This window comes from Biomphalaria glabrata, chromosome 1 (assembly GCF_947242115.1).
Source record: "Biomphalaria glabrata chromosome 1, xgBioGlab47.1, whole genome shotgun sequence".
Classification (NCBI taxonomy): domain Eukaryota; kingdom Metazoa; phylum Mollusca; class Gastropoda; family Planorbidae; genus Biomphalaria; species Biomphalaria glabrata.
Genome location: NC_074711.1, coordinates 52,120,610 through 52,136,758, shown reverse-complemented (window position 1 = coordinate 52,136,758; position 16,149 = coordinate 52,120,610). Strand labels below are relative to the sequence as shown.

At 37.4% G+C, this 16,149-nt stretch overlaps 1 protein-coding gene across 2 annotated transcripts in view; it reads left to right on the top strand.

Moving 5' to 3' along the window:
- LOC106054635 (fatty-acid amide hydrolase 1-like) overlaps window positions 1–16,149 on the top strand; it is a 57,188-nt gene that overhangs the window by 39,197 nt on the left and 1,842 nt on the right. For both annotated transcript variants that reach the window (XM_056043316.1, XM_056043325.1), the window contains 5 exons: window positions 8,309–8,408; window positions 8,830–8,870; window positions 12,593–12,632; window positions 13,253–13,364; window positions 13,546–13,685. In XM_056043316.1, coding sequence (XP_055899291.1) covers window positions 8,309–8,408; window positions 8,830–8,870; window positions 12,593–12,632; window positions 13,253–13,364; window positions 13,546–13,685 — 433 coding nt within the window. The remainder of the gene's footprint in view (window positions 1–8,308; window positions 8,409–8,829; window positions 8,871–12,592; window positions 12,633–13,252; window positions 13,365–13,545; window positions 13,686–16,149) is intronic.

Below are 16,149 nucleotides of genomic sequence, written 5' to 3'. Positions count from 1 at the left end.
AATCTCAATGAAACAACTGTGACAGGTTAGCGAAGGTGACGTGTGTTTGGCGTGTTTAATGTCTAGGGGATGATTATTTTCGAAGCTATCACACACCAACCCGTCAGCATATAAATCGAGAGCAGGCACGCAACGAAACAAGCAATGAAAGATAGATACAAAGTAAAAAATTGAAGAATATTTATTTACATAAATATTTACATAGAAGAATAAAAAGGGGGAGGGTTTGCATCTATCTCTAATCAATACTATATTTAATCATCACTCTTGCAAATAAAGAGAGTATGTCACTTTGTCTTCTGAACTTAGCTGGTTGCCCTGCTTGGGTCGCAGCTGGCTGTGTCCTAGCTTGAGGTTCTGCAGCTGGAGGTGGCGCTCTAGTGGGTAGAGGGACGCCGGTGATACAGTTCTTGTGGAGTCTCAATCCAAAGTTCTGATATCTGTAATGGGCACAGTAGGGCCGGCTACCGTGGGCACGAGGGTACTGCGTGAAGAGCTGATCTGCCGTGGGCAGCGTAGTTAGCAGGATACGTCCAGTGAGTTGCGGAGGGTTTGGCGTAGCTATGACGTCTTGCACAGACTATGGGTCTATAGGGACGTCGTACCTAATAAGTCGACAGGTGGGCTGTCGAATAGGCAGGCAGATAGAGCCGATAGCGCCAAGTAGTAGAGTTGAGTAGATCCACTAGACAGTAGATGATACTCATTAACAAGTAGGCAGTAGCGCAGTGCTGAATAGCACTAAGTGCAAAGGCAGGTGATCCAAACAAGTAGTAAATAGGCAGTTGACTAGGCAGACAATGCCAAATAAATAGGCAGACACCTGATGGAGGCTGCGAATAAATAAAGACAAGTTAGGACATGTCTCTCATGCATCTTATTGATGCCCCCGACTGAGGTGCATTCGTCAGATTGCTAATATTGCTTTAGAGCACAAATGGAGTTTGGAAAATATATGGCTGATAGTAGCAATATAAAATGTACATAAAAGGGGAAATAATAATCTCAAATAAACAACACAAGTTGGAAGAGAAAAAAAAGGGGGGGGGGGAGAAATACTGGTCAGCGACCATGACGGTTTGTTTACATACGATCTTCGGCCGAGAACAATGGAGTGCTTGAATGGGGAGAGCGTCCGTTCAAGGGGCGCAACTCTCGTCAAAGTAGAATGACTAAAGGGGAGATAATTCATATCTCTTTTCTACGCGCAGTATTAGAGCGCTAGTAAAATTATCAAGGCGGTCATAAAATAAGATGTACAAATACATACATGGTTGCATCAACGATCAATTGAGCAACGTAGCATTAATAGACTAATGCAATACATAAATAAATACATATGCCATGTTTATGTTTTCTACTTACGACAGTGAGAAATACACAATGCACTAATTAAATATAAATAAAATAATAAAATACACATGATAATATCCCGTGAAAGAGTAAGAATAAATGAAATAGTCCAGACTCGATTGCTCAGCTAGAATGAGAAATGAGAGAGTGTCCTTATTCTACCTTATATAGGCCTGGAAAATGTCGGCGGAAACAGGAAATGTCCTAGGCTAAAGATTATCTATCACGTGGGTGAATTTCACTCGAGATGGGAGTCGCACGAGGCGTGTTGATCCGAGTGGTCTCTTTGATCAAAGAGAGACGTGCGAGGGGGGGGGGGGAGAAAGAGTGGTTTGTATTCCACCCAAGGTGGAGTCAACCTCGACCGTCAGACATCCGGCGGGTAAGACCAAAGAAACTGTGGGTTTATCTTTCCCCGATCAAAGGGAGATAAGTGAAAGGACGCGGCCTAGCTATCTCCAAGGTGGTGGACTAAGTCTAGCCTGAAGAGGAAAAGGTGGGGCGGGTGAAGAAATTGGGGATAGGACGGGGAAATAGTTAAAATAAAATAAATAAATAATAAATAATAATAGTTAATGCTGTGATAAAATTGAGTGACTCTGACAGCAAGCTTTTGACTTGTCACAACAACATAAGTTGGAAGAGAAAAAGGGGGGGGGGAGAAATGGACGGTGGCCAGCGACCATGACAGTTTGTTTACATATGGCCGTTGGTCATGAACAATGGAGTGCGCTTGAATGGAGAGAGTGTCCGTTCAAGGGGCGCGACTCTCGTATGAGTAAAATGAGTAAAGGGGGAGATAATTCATATCTCTTATCTAAGCGCAGTATTAGTGCGCTAGTAAAATTATGAAGGCGGTCAGCCGAGATAGAGAGAATAAAATAAGATGTACAAATATATACATGGTTGCATTAACGATCAATTGAGCAACGTAGCATTAATAGATTAATGCAATACTTCAATACATACATATGCCATGTTTATAATTTCTACTTACGACAGTGAGAAATACACAATGCACTAATTAAATATAAATGAAATAATAAAAATATATACAAAGTAATTAAGATGGAACTGTGATTAAGTTCGGCTTACCACCAGGTTACACCAAGAGCAAGAATAAATGAAATAGTCCAGACTCGACTGTCGGCGAGAATGAGAAATGAGAGAGTGTCTGTCCCGCCTTATTCTACCTTATAAAAGTCCGGAAGAGGTGGGCGGAAACAGGAAATGCATTAGGCTAAAGATTATTTCTCACGTGGGTGAAGTCCGACGAAAGTTGCACCTTGAAAGGGCTAAAAGGCGTGGTGACACGAATAATCTCCTTGACGTGGGTGGGGTAGAAGAAATAACGAAGCGTGTTCCATCCCATGTGGTTTCGACGTGAAAGTCTGACATCCGGCGCCTAAGACCAAAGTAAGCGACTGTTTGTTTGATCTTTCCCCCGGTCAAGGGGAGATCAACTAAAAAGTCGTGGCCTAGTTGTCGCCAAGGTGGTGGACTAAGTCTAGTGAGAAGAGGAAAAGGGTGGGGGTTGGTAGGGAAATCGGGACTAAAGATGGGAAATAATTAAAATAAAATAAATAAATAATAAATAATAATAATTAATGCTGTGATAAAACTGAGTGACTCTGACAGCAAGCTTTTGACTTGTCACAATGAGATATAGAAGTAAAGTCCTAGTGCTTTCATTGTAAGAGAATAGCGAAGCGTTAAGTAAGGCAAGCTACTGATGTTGTTGAGTATGACTTAATAGTGTTAATGTCTAGATCTGCTGTGCAAATGTTTCTGCTTCTTATTGGACGGGAATAGGTTTAAATCAGCTTCAGTTCAGGGACTTAGACTTAAGTCCTCCCTCGCCGTTCAGTGCATTGGGCGGCAAGCTGTCTCCACAAAAATCTGTCACTGGCAATGTCTGAAGCCTCCCCCCACCTGGTGTCTACTGTTATGAGGTCCTCCATGAAGGTGTGGCGCCAAGTAATAGTAATAATGCTTTCCTCGAATTGGTCTCCAATGTCATCGCAACTCTTGGTATACGTAGTTCATTTTGTCGTAGAACATGTCCCTCAAACCTGATGCGACGCTCTGTCACAACCTCACTAAGTGGTCGACTCCCAGTTCAGCATAGGATTTTCTTGTTTGAGACCCGATCTGTGTAAATGACTCCCAAAATCCGTCTCATCCATTTTTGTTGAGCCACATTTAGCCTTTTCTCAATTTTGACAGATTCTTCTTCTTCTTCTTCGTTCTCATTGTTATGTTGGAGCGTTCAGATGACTAGACCAATATACGAGATGAACTGCGCAGTGGTTTCCAAATCAAGAGCTCTTCATATAGTTTTCTTTCTATTGGGGTGTTTGGGGCCTGTGTCTTATACGGGCCTCTTGGTAAAGAGAGCAGTTTTGGAGGAGGTGGTTGGCATTCTCTGGTGATACTCCACATGAGCAGATTTCACTGGTTCCAATTTTGAGCTTCCGGTACATGTGTTGTCGCATTCTGTTGTGTCCGGTCCTGAGTCGAAAGATTAGACGTTGGTCTTGTCGGGATAGCATATAGTAAGCGTCATCATTCTTGTGAAATGTTGACAGATGACTTCCATGTCTCACATGCATATGTTGCTGTTGGAATGACGATTGTGTTGAAAAGGTGTATTTTTGTCTCGAGTCCAATGGCTTGGCTTGTCAAAATAGCCTGCAGCCCTTGGAAAATGCTCTCTGCCTTTCCTATTTGGCACGCTTCATCATGGTAGGCATCTCCATTATTTGTTATGATGCTGCCAAGGTAAGTGAACTTGTCCAGCTCTTCAAGCTTTGACTCGCCAAGTATGACTGGGGCACCCTTTGCATTATATCCCACTTGCATAATTTTAGTCTTATCCAAGTTTATGCGAAGGCCAATTATGGGTGCCTCTCTATCAAAGCTCTCTGTCATTTCTTGTATGCATTTATTTGTATCCCCGAGTGGTGCAACGTCATCGGCAAAGTCCAAGTCCGTCATTCGGTTTTGTTCACGCCATGGAATACCAAAGGCAGTCTGGTTCATTGCTATCCTCATTGTGTAGTAGATGGCTAGGAGGAAAAAGAAGGGAGATAGGACGCACCCCTGTCTCACACCTGTCTCGCTCCTAAAAAACTCGGTTATTCCTTCTTCTGTTTTAATGCAGCAACTAGATTGACTGTATAGGTGTCGTAGGATCTGGACGAATTTTTCTGGGATGCCGTATTCTCTATTTTCCATAGTGATTCTCGGTGGACACTATCAAACGCTTTCTTAAAGTCTACGAAACTGATCGTTAGCCGTTGTTGGTACTCGAGACTTTGTTCTATGATATTTCGTAGAACGAAGATCTGCTCTGCACATGTTCTGCCTCTTCGGAAGCCTGCTTGTGGCTCTCATCTACAGACTGTTGAAGCCGTCTCAACAAAACAGTGCTGACAACTTTGCCCGGGACAGTTGTTGCAGTCTGTCAAGTTGCCCTTTTTTGGAAGCTTTGCAATCACTCCTTTTTGCCAGGCCTCGGGGACTTTAGAAGTTCGCCAACAGAGATCTAAGAGATCAGTCATTCTGTTAACAATGCACTGTCCCCGATGTTTTAGCATTTCTGCTGACACCATGTCTAGCCCTGGTGCTTTGTTGTTCTATAGCACTGCAATGACCATGGTAACCTACTCTACAGTTATTGGGTCTGTCTTGACCTTCAGATCATTGTCCGGAGAAGGGTCCTTGAATGTGTAAGTCAGTTCTGGAGACGATTGGTTAAGGGTCTCTTTAAAGTGCTCTACCCATCTTGCATCCTGTTCTTCTTTCGTTAGCAAAGTTTTGCCTTGATAGTCTTTTATCGGTGCTCCATGTCCACTTTTTGTTCCAGTGAAATCTCGGACAATACGATTGAGAGTCTTTGTGTCATTTCTGCTTGCAGTTGCTTGTGCCTCTTGACCCTTCTGTTCAACCCAGTCCCGTTTATCTCGCCGACAGCTTCTCTTTACTTTCAGATCTGGTTCTCCATAAGCTTCTTCCACTAGTTCAGGGACAATTGTTGGTTATTCTAGAATGAATTTTGCATTTCATTAAGCTAGACATCAATAGGCCTAAGTCATTTACAAAGAGTAGGAAAAATAAACAATTGTAGCAAAGTAATTGTTATTGCATGTGTATCTTTTATTCACACACTATTATTTACTTGCTATTTTGTTTTAGTTCTACTGACTTAAAAGTTCATATAAGATACGATCAGTGGCGTCACTAGGAAACGGGTGAGGGCCACACCTGATGACACGCACCAGGGGTTGACATCCAAATTTAAAAAAATGCACTTTGCAAATATCAAGGAAATTATTAAAAAAACAACACTGCTCATTAGCTACATACACAAACACATTGTTATGCACAATATTTAGACCTTTATATTAGTTTTCTGCAGCAAATAATTTTGGATGAAATTCTATATAAATATCCAAATTGTTACACCATCTATATTATAAAGTAGAATGTGTGGTGTATGTATGTATGTTACTTATAGACATCAAAACCGCTTGACCAATCTTGATAAAACTAGGCAGGAATGTTCCTTGGGTACCAACTTAGACCTTAGTGAATGTATTGTAGCCCTAAAACAAATGTAAGACCCTCAAAAAAAAAAAGTTGTCCGACTCTATTACAGCTATAGTATTTTATGGATCTAGGCCATGTCTACAATGTTGACATAAGAAAAGATAGAAAGGATTTAGACCTAGATCTAATTTTAAGAAATACACTTTGCGCAGATAGTTTTTTACTTTGACACGTGAAAATACAAAAGAAGATTCATTGATTTCATTATGTAATAAAATTAACCTTCAATTTTGTGTTTCAAAAGCATTTTTTACATAAATTAGTTCCTGATATCTGTGACTACAGATTTCCTGACGAACATTCTTTCATTAGACAATACCGTAATGAATCGCGTACTAAAAATTATTTCGTTTAATTGTTTACTTTATAATCCCATCCCTAGATCTAAAACTCTAATCCAACTCTAAGATGATAAAACTTCTCTTCGCACAGATAGTTTTATACTATAACATAGAAATATATTAATTAAAGTCCATTCATTTCATATTTTGATCAAATAAACATTCAAATTTGGTTTTCTAAATCTACATTTGTTTACGAAAGCTGCGAAGCCGAGTTGAGATAGGCCTAGATCTATATTCATTCATGAATCGCGTACTAAAAATTATTTCGTTTAATTGTTCACTTTATAATCCCATTTATTTAACAAAGCTATCGCTCTTTTTGTTTTTAATAGATAAGAATGTATCGACTTCGGGTAAACCATTTTCGCAAAACTAATTTTATTTTCGCAGCGAAAGAGAAATAACGTGAAAGGATCATTACTTACGTTTAACATACATCTAAATCCAATCCACTAGATTATTCAAAAGCAAATGTTTTAATTTGAAAAAATGGATTTAAGCCTATTAGCTACTTTGATTTGATAGCTTCATTCACACTATTTTTACATTGACACATTCGCTTTACTTATCACATTATTATTTCGTTTAATTGTTTACAAAACACTCTCAGTGACTATATCGACAGTAATGCGCAAATAAAGACCCGCGGGTCGCGGGTAACATATGTCTAGTATTTAATAATATATCATCAGCAAAGCGTTAAACGGTACTTTCAGCAACATATCAGTTGTATGTATTTAAACACTGCTAAGAACTGTTTTCACCGAAGCTATTGAAATGATGGCTTGAATGGTTATGTCACTTGACCAGCTTTCAATTAACGACAGGCTTCAGATATTAAACATATCGAAAATCTTACATGCCAGTATTGATGTAAATTCCTTAGAATTGGAAAGCATGCAAGAAGAAATGGACATATCTACAGGTAAGGATGCAATGGAACAGAAGACATTTATTTCAGACTTTGACTGTAAGAGAAGCTTTAGCCAAGACGCCGGAAATTATACAATGAGTTAGTTTAATGAGATAGACTTCACTATTTTATGTGATGTCTTATCTTGGCCCAGAAAGGAATACTGCGCCAGTTGCTTAATGAATGGTGTTCTAAAGGGGCTTCCTAATGGGAATGATTAAAAAAATGTTTGATTTAGTCATCGACTACTTACAACCAATTTTACAGAAATGGAAATAAAATCCAAATTTCTGAAGCTGGTAAGTGGTGAAAATAAAGACCAAAATTAGAAAATCACGAGACGAATACAGAAAATAAATTCACTACCTTGGAAAACTGGAAAACATTGTAAGATTAAGTCATTGGAATTCATTGCTATCAATGACTTTAGACTTAGAAATCGTTGCCCAAAATTGTCCTGAAAATTAATTTATTAAACTCTTGAATCAATACGGCCTTACATCGGAAATAAAATACACGAAAGCGATAGTCCTTTCAAAAACAATGATGGATCTAGATCTAGATCTAGTTCTTTAGCCAATTTTACAATTACTCATTTTTTACTTTGAAAAATTATATCGGTCAAATAGAGTTTTCCCGTGTAGCCAGCGAGCTAGTCATTCTTGTCTCAGCTATATTCATCAACTGTTCAATTTCTAGAAAGAAACGGTTAGATGCGTTTTTGTAATCTGTATTCAGGTTACACACTCCACGTTCCACCCACTCCCCAGGTTCCATGACATTCTTGACTAGAGGTATTGTAAAAATGGAGAGACATCTTGCACAGACTGCTGAATATCACATTGTCTTTAGCAGACCACTTTTCGTGACACTATTGACGATATGCATTTATTAAATAAAGGAACATTTCTTGGTTGAAACGTTATCCAAATATGACCCAGCACTTAAACATCTATAAGGTTGAAAAGCAGCTATGCAAAAAAACAACAACACAACAACAATAACACCCTAGTGATGCAACTGGATACGACATTAATATGAATATATAACAATTCTTGAAAGACTTGATGTCCTTTGACATCTGCAGATCCAACGATCTTGTGGACCCGGATTTGAAAGAGACTATCTCATTGTACAGCTCACCTTTATGGCTTCGAAAATTGTACTCCAAGTTGTCCAATCCTCTGGTGAGTTGGTGTTCACTCGTCGAAAGTTGAAAATATGACTCTCTCTCTCTCTCTCTATCTATCTCTCTCTCTCTCTCTCTCACATACACACACACACACACATATATATATTAATATAAAAATAGATTTTCTTTTAGAGAAGGTTTATTTGAGATCATCACTTGTTCACGTCGAATTCTCTAAAAGAACAAAAAAGTATTTTGTGTCTATTGCCCAAGTCCATCTAACGATTATTTTTAAAAGTATCATGTCTTTACCTTAACTTGTCACATCTTCTGTCACCTTTTGATTTTCTAGAGAACCATTATAACAAGAAAATTCAATGAACAACAAAAGGATAATATACTTAATGTCATGGTATGCTATTCTCAAAATGAGCTTGACATACAATTGCCACTGTTATTTCCCTTTGTTATTTCAGCACCCCGTTTCGAAAGCCTGCTTAAACACTAAATTGCCAGGGTAGGTTATTTAAAATTTTGCTTAATCTTATATATCACTAGGCCTTGTCTCTTTATATATCACTAGCCCTTGTCTCTTTATATATCACTAGCCCTTGTCTTTATATATCACTAGCCCTTGTCTCTTTATATAGCACTAGCCCTTGTCTCTTTATATATCACTAGCTCTTGTCTCTTTATATAGCACTATTCCTTGTCTCTTTATATATCACTATCTCTTCTCTTTATATATCACTAGCCCTTGTCTCTTTATATATTACTAGCCCTTGTCTCTTTATATATCACTACCTCTTGTCTCTTTATATAGCACTATTCCTTGTCTCTTTATATATCACTATCTCTTGTCTCTTTATTTATAACTATCTCTTCTCTTTATATAGCACTAGCCCTTGTCTTTATATATCACTATCCCTTGTCTCTTTATATATCACTATCCCTTGTCTCTTTATATATCACTATCTCTTCTCTTTATATATCACTATCCCTTATCTCTTTCTATATCACTATCTCTTCTCTTTATATATCACTATCCCTTGTCTCTTTATATATCACTAGCCCTTGTATCTTTATATATCACTATCCCTTGTCTCTTTATATAGCACTAGCTCTTGTCTCTTTGTATATCACTATCCCTTGTCACTTTATATATCACTAGCCCTTGTCTCTTTATATAGCACTATTCCTTGTCTCTTTAAATTTCACTATCTCTTGTCTCTTTATATATCACTAGCCCTTGTCTCTTTATATAGCACTATCCCATGTCTCTTTATATAGCACTAACCTTTGTCTCTTTAAATTTCACTATCCCTTGTATCTTTATATAGCACTATCCCTTGTCTCTGTATATAGCACCATCCCTTGTCTCTTTATATATCACTATCCCTTGTCTCTTTATATAGCACTATCCCTTGTCTCTTTATATAGCACTATCCCCTTGTCTCTTTATATATCACTATCCTTTGTCTCTTTATATAGCACTATCCCTTGTCTCATTATATAGCACTATCCCTTGTCTCTTTATATAGCACTATCACTTGTCTCTTTATATAGCACTAACCATTGTCTCTTTAAATTTCACTATCCCTTGTATCTTTATATAGCACTATCCCTTGTCTCTTTATATATCAATAGCCCTTGTCTCTTTATATATCACTATTCCTTGTCTTCTTTATATATCACTAGCCCTTGTCTCTTTATATATCACTATTCCTTGTCTTCTTTATATATCACTAGCCCTTTTCTTTTTATCTAGTACTATTCCTTGTTTTCTTTATATATCACTATCCATTGTCTCTTTATATAGCACTATTCCTTGTCTTTTTATATATTACTATCCCTTGTCTCTTTATATATCACTATCCTTTGTCTCTTTATATAGCACTATTCCTCGTCTTCTTTATATATCACTAGCCCTTGTCTCTATATATATCACTAGCCCTTGTCTCTTTATATAGCACTATCTCTTGTCTCTTTATTTATCACTATCTCTTCTCTTTATATAGGACTATCCCTTGTCTCTTTATATATCACTAACCCTTGTCTCTTTATATAGCACTATCTCTTGTCTCTTTATATATCACTATCTCTTCTCTTTATATATCACTATCCCTTGTCTCTTTATATATCACTATTCCTTGTCTCTTTATATATCACTATCTCTTCTCTTTATATATCACTATTCCTTGTCTCTTTATATATCACTATCTCTTCTCTTTATATATCACTATCACTTCTCTTTATATATCACTATCCCTTGTCTCTTTATATATCACTATCCCTTGTCTCTTTATATATCACTATCTCTTCTCTTTATATATCACTATCCCTTGTCTCTTTATATATCACTATCTCTTCTCTTTATATATCACTAGCCCTTGTCTCTTTATATATCACTAGCCCTTGTCTCTTTATATATCACTATCTCTTCTCTTTATATATTACTATCCCTTGTCTCTTTATATATCACTATCTCTTCTCTTTATATATCACTAGCCCTTGTCTCTTTATATATCACTAGCCCTTGTCTCTTTATATATCACTAGCTCTTGTCTCTTTATATAGCACTATTCCTTGTCTCTTTATGTATCACTATTCCTTGTCTCTTTATTTATCACTATCTCTTCTCTTTATATAGGACTATCCCTTGTCTCTTTATATATCACTAACCCTTGTCTCTTTATATAGCACTATCTCTTGTCTCTTTATATATCACTATCTCTTCTCTTTATATATCACTATCCCTTGTCTCTTTATATATCACTATTCCTTGTCTCTTTATATATCTTTATCTCTTCTCTTTATATATCACTATTCCTTGTCTCTTTATATATCACTATCTCTTCTCTTTATATATCACTATCTCTTCTCTTTATATATCACTATCCCTTGTCTCTTTATATATCACTATCCCTTGTCTCTTTATATATCACTATCTCTTCTCTTTATATATCACTATCCCTTGTCTCTTTATATATCACTATCTCTTCTCTTTATATATCACTAGCCCTTGTCTCTTTATATATCACTAGCCCTTGTCTCTTTATATATCACTAGCTCTTGTCTCTTTATATAGCACTATTCCTTGTCTCTTTATGTATCACTATTCCTTGTCTCTTTATATAGCACTATCCCTTGTCTCTTTATATAGCAGTATTCCTTGTCTCTTTATATATCACTATCCCTTGTCTTCTTTATATATCACTAGCCCTTGTCTCTTTATATATCACTAGCCATTGTCTCTTTATATATCACTATTCCTTGTCTCTTTATATATCACTATCCCTGGTCTCTTTATATACCACTAGCCCTTGTCTCTTTATATAGCACTATCTCTTCTCTTTATATATCACTATCCCTTGTCTCTTTATATATCACTATCTCTTCTCTTTATATATCACTAGCCCTTGTCTCTTTATATATCACTATCTCTTCTCTTTATATATCACTATCCCTTGTCTCTTTATATATCACTATCTCTTCTCTTTATATATCACTAGCCCTTGTCTCTTTATATATCACTAGCCCTTGTCTCTTTATATATCACTAGCTCTTGTCTCTTTATATATCACTATTCCTTGTCTCTTTATGTATCACTATTCCTTGTCTCTTTATATATCACTATCCCTTGTCTCTTTAAATTTCACTATTCCTTGTCTCTTTATATAGCACTATTCCTTGTCTCTTTATATATCACTATTCCTTGTCTCTTTATATATCACTATCCCTGGTCTCTTTATATATCACTAGCCCTTGTCTCTTTATATACCAATATCCCTTGTCTCTCTTTATATAACTGTCCCTGGTCTCTATATATAACTATCCCTTGTCTCTACGTATCTCTAATTAGCTCTTACTCTCTTCTCTCTATCTTCTCTCAAAAAAAAAATCATTGATTTCAGAAATGTTTATTGGTTTAGTTTTATTTTACTCATTGGGAGGAAGTTCTGACTGTCCGGACTTTGGCTCGCGGGCCGTAGGCTGGCATTACTGCTAAAGTATATTTAGTTTAAAAGTAATAGATAGCACACTATGAAGATGCAATATACAAACTAAGAAACAGAGACTTTAGTAATGAAGAAAAAAAAAAAGGGGTAAGCCAATAGACCTATAGATCTAGATATGTGGCTCAAACCTACTCTTAAATATCAATTTGATTCCTTTGTGCTATTATTGTCCCTCAATATTGTCATGTTTTACGCAGCGTTGTTTCTCTGTCTTACCTAGGTCAGTGGCCAATTGGTGGAAACTAAATGAAGAACTGGAGGTAAACGTTTAAAAACATTCTTAGAGTTTGTATGTTGGTATGTTTCTATGTTATGTTTCTTATCAATGTATGTATATAAACATAAAGATTCCTATTACAATTGCTAATATCATTCATACATTTCGCAATTTTAATAGATGATTGGGGTTTAATTATTTTTCTCTGATAGAGACGTTTGCAAACAAGCTCTTCTTTTTTAAAAACTCACTTTCTTGCATTGCTCACATTTGAGAAAAAAAAAAGACACTTTAGTTACAATTGGTATATACACATTATACACATACCCCGGTATATCGTTTTAAAAAGATAAAATGATGACTTAAATTAGGTCAAATAAGTGCAAGTACGGTGCAAAAATAATACCTTCAATCTGTATACATCCTTCATTCCTTCAGTAATAGTATTTACGTTTGTATTTAGAACTTTAGATCTACGTTTGAATTGACGCCAAGAAGTTCTGGGTAGATCTCTTTCCTGTTTTATATTCACCATACTTTCTTTCATCTTTAAAAAGTTTTTATTTAGAACAATTGATGCTGTTCAATACATACAAACTAAAAGCCGCCTTATTATTTCGTTTTAGTCAAAGTGTACAGTATTTCATCACACTTATATTGCAGGCATATAGTAGAAAGTTTGTCAAGGAATGGCAAAGCCTGGGTCTAGATGGAGTCATTTGTCCACCATTTCCCTACACAGCTTGGCCGTTAGATAATGGGGAAAAGGGCTTATGTAAGTAAAATCGGCATGTGTGAGTCTACAATATACTATTTATAATTATGCTGTGGAAAAAGTCGTGAAAAGTGAAAATGCTTGCTGTATTATCTTTATATCAGATTCAATACTATTTTCTAGAATGATATAATTAGGGTATTCATGTCATGACTTATATAAATATGTTTCCGTATCACAGTGGGCTTGATGTACACTGGCCTATACAATGTACTGGGGTATCCCTGTGGAGTGTTGCCTGCAACAGTGGTCACGGCAGACGATGTGATCAGCATGAAACAATATCCAAACAGTAATGATGGGGATAAATATATACAACAGGTATGATTGGTCAATATATAAGACACAAAAAGAAAACAACAGTTTTGATTGGTTAGAACATAAATAAGAAAAACAAATTTCTCCTTAGGCAGATGATGTAAAGGTCATCTGTTTCTGTGGCCCACGGTTTTACGAGGGTGTTTTGTGGCCAGCAAAACAGCCAACCGCCTTCACTTTTCCCCCAAAAATACTAATGTCAGGTACCCATTAGAGCTGGGTGGACTCAGACTCGCCCAAATATCCGAAATTAAAAATCCAAGTCTTCACCAGGATTCGGACCTTCATTATTGGTCGTCTGCGATGCGCTAAAAAACATTGTATCCTTTTTTAGCTGGCTTTAACAAAACGTATAAAATATCTTCCTGGTCGAGTGATATGCAAGCCGTCCTTCAAAGGGTTAGGATGCAATAATAATCTTCAATTTGGAATGTACATTTGTGGCGTGTAAAACTAACTAGCTCGTCAAGTGTTGTTATCTTGAAGATTAGGGTTAGGGTTAGGGTTAGGGTTAGGGTGGCTATCTGGGAGAAGTTTTCCCTGCTGCCTTTAAGAAAAAAATAGTTGCTTATGTCAGAAATTGAACTCGAGCCTCCACGATGGCAGGCCAACGTGTTGTCTCTGAGCTATTCAAGTACTTATAAAAATAGATTAAAAAAAAAATGTTTAGCTAACGACCTAGTTCTCTACGTAAAGCTTATCTCCCCTTAGCTTAGCATATTTACTATTTTTTTACCTTTTTTACCTATCCCTTAGTCTGTTGGACCGTTGGGGCACCAGGCAAGATTTGTCGACCGTCTTTCTCCATTCCTCCCTTTTTTTTACCTTGTTTAGAACCTCTCTCAATGGCAGGTCGTCCATTCTTTAATGTTGTCCTCCCTTCGCTTTTTCTGTCTGCCTCTTCTTCTTTTCCTGGCACTGTTCCCTTAAGGAAGGTCTTTGCGAGCCCCGTAGATCTTGTAATGTGGCCAAAGGTTTTAAGCTTTCGTCTTTTTACAATAGTTAACAGGTCGTCATGGGCTCCGATCGCTACAGTAACCCTGTCTCTGATTTCTTGGTTTGTGATGCGGTCTTTGAATGTGATGCCTAGGATCCTTCTGTAGCATCTCAATTCCATTGCTAGGATCCTCCTCTCAAGCTCTGCATTCAACGTCCACGACTCGCAAGCATATAAAAATGTGGCCATGACCAGAGAGCGCATCAGTCTGATTTTGGTGCCGAGGGCTAAGCCCTTATCTTTCCATATTATTTTAAGTTTTGAAAGGGCTGCTGTGGACTGTGCTATTCGGGCCAATAGTTCGGGTTTTGTTCCCTCATCTGAGACAATAGCTCCGAGGTATTTGAAGCTGTTAACACTAGTTAGCTTTTCACCTCCAATACTGATGCCTCTTTTAAAGCCCTGATGGCTATTGGTCATAATTTGAGTTTTTTCGGCATTTATTTGCATGCCATATGCTGCGGAAGTCTTGTCAATGGGCATCACCAGGTCAGCTAGTTCTTCTTCTGTCCCTGCTAGGCCGTCAATGTCATCTGCGAAGCGCAAGTTAGTAATTCTTCTTTCTCCAATGCTAACAGTACCTTCATAGCCTTCGAGGGCATCTTCCATTATCCTTTCAAGGAATATATTGAAGAGTGTTGGCAGCCTTGTCTTACTCCAACTGTGGTTTTGAACCAGTCCCCAATATTATTGTTGAAGTACACCGCACTGGTGGCATCCTTGTAGAGGTTCTGGATAACTTTGATTATGTTTTTATTAATGTTGTACTTTTCCATTGTCGCCCAGAGTGCTCCGTGCCATACTCGATCGAAGGCTATCTTGAAATCAATAAAGACATGGAAAAGATTCTCTTGGTGTTGGAGATATTTCTCACAGAGTATTCTGAGGTTTAGAATTTGTTCTGTTGTGCTGCGACCTTGTCTAAAACCTGCTTGTTCTTCTGATATGATGTTGTCTGCTATCGGTTTTAGCCGGTTTAATATGATTTTTAACAGAACTTTGCTGGGATGACTTATGAGGCTGATGGTGCGATAGTTTTGACAGAATTGTAAATTGCCTTTCTTTGGAAGGGTTATTATGAGTGATTGGGTTCAGGGTTTGGGCCATTCTCCTGATTGCCAGATCTTGTTGCAAATTATATAGAGTGTGTTTATCATAGTTTCTCCTCCCGCCTGAAGAAGTTCACCAGGAATGTTGTCTACTCCGGCCGATTTTCCCTTTTTCAGGGCTTTTACTGCTGCTGCTACTTCCGAGCGAAGAATCGGATAATCGTCAATGTTGGAGACTGCCGGGACATTTAGTATCTCTGGATCTCCTGAGATTTCAAAGTTATACAACTCTGAACAGTATTCCGTCCATCTTTTCAACACATCTTTGTCCTCGGTTAAGCATTTGTTGTTTTTGTCTTGTATTGTGTTGGTTCTTCCATGCTTTGAGGTAGTGAGCTCCTTTACTAATTGGTACGCTTTT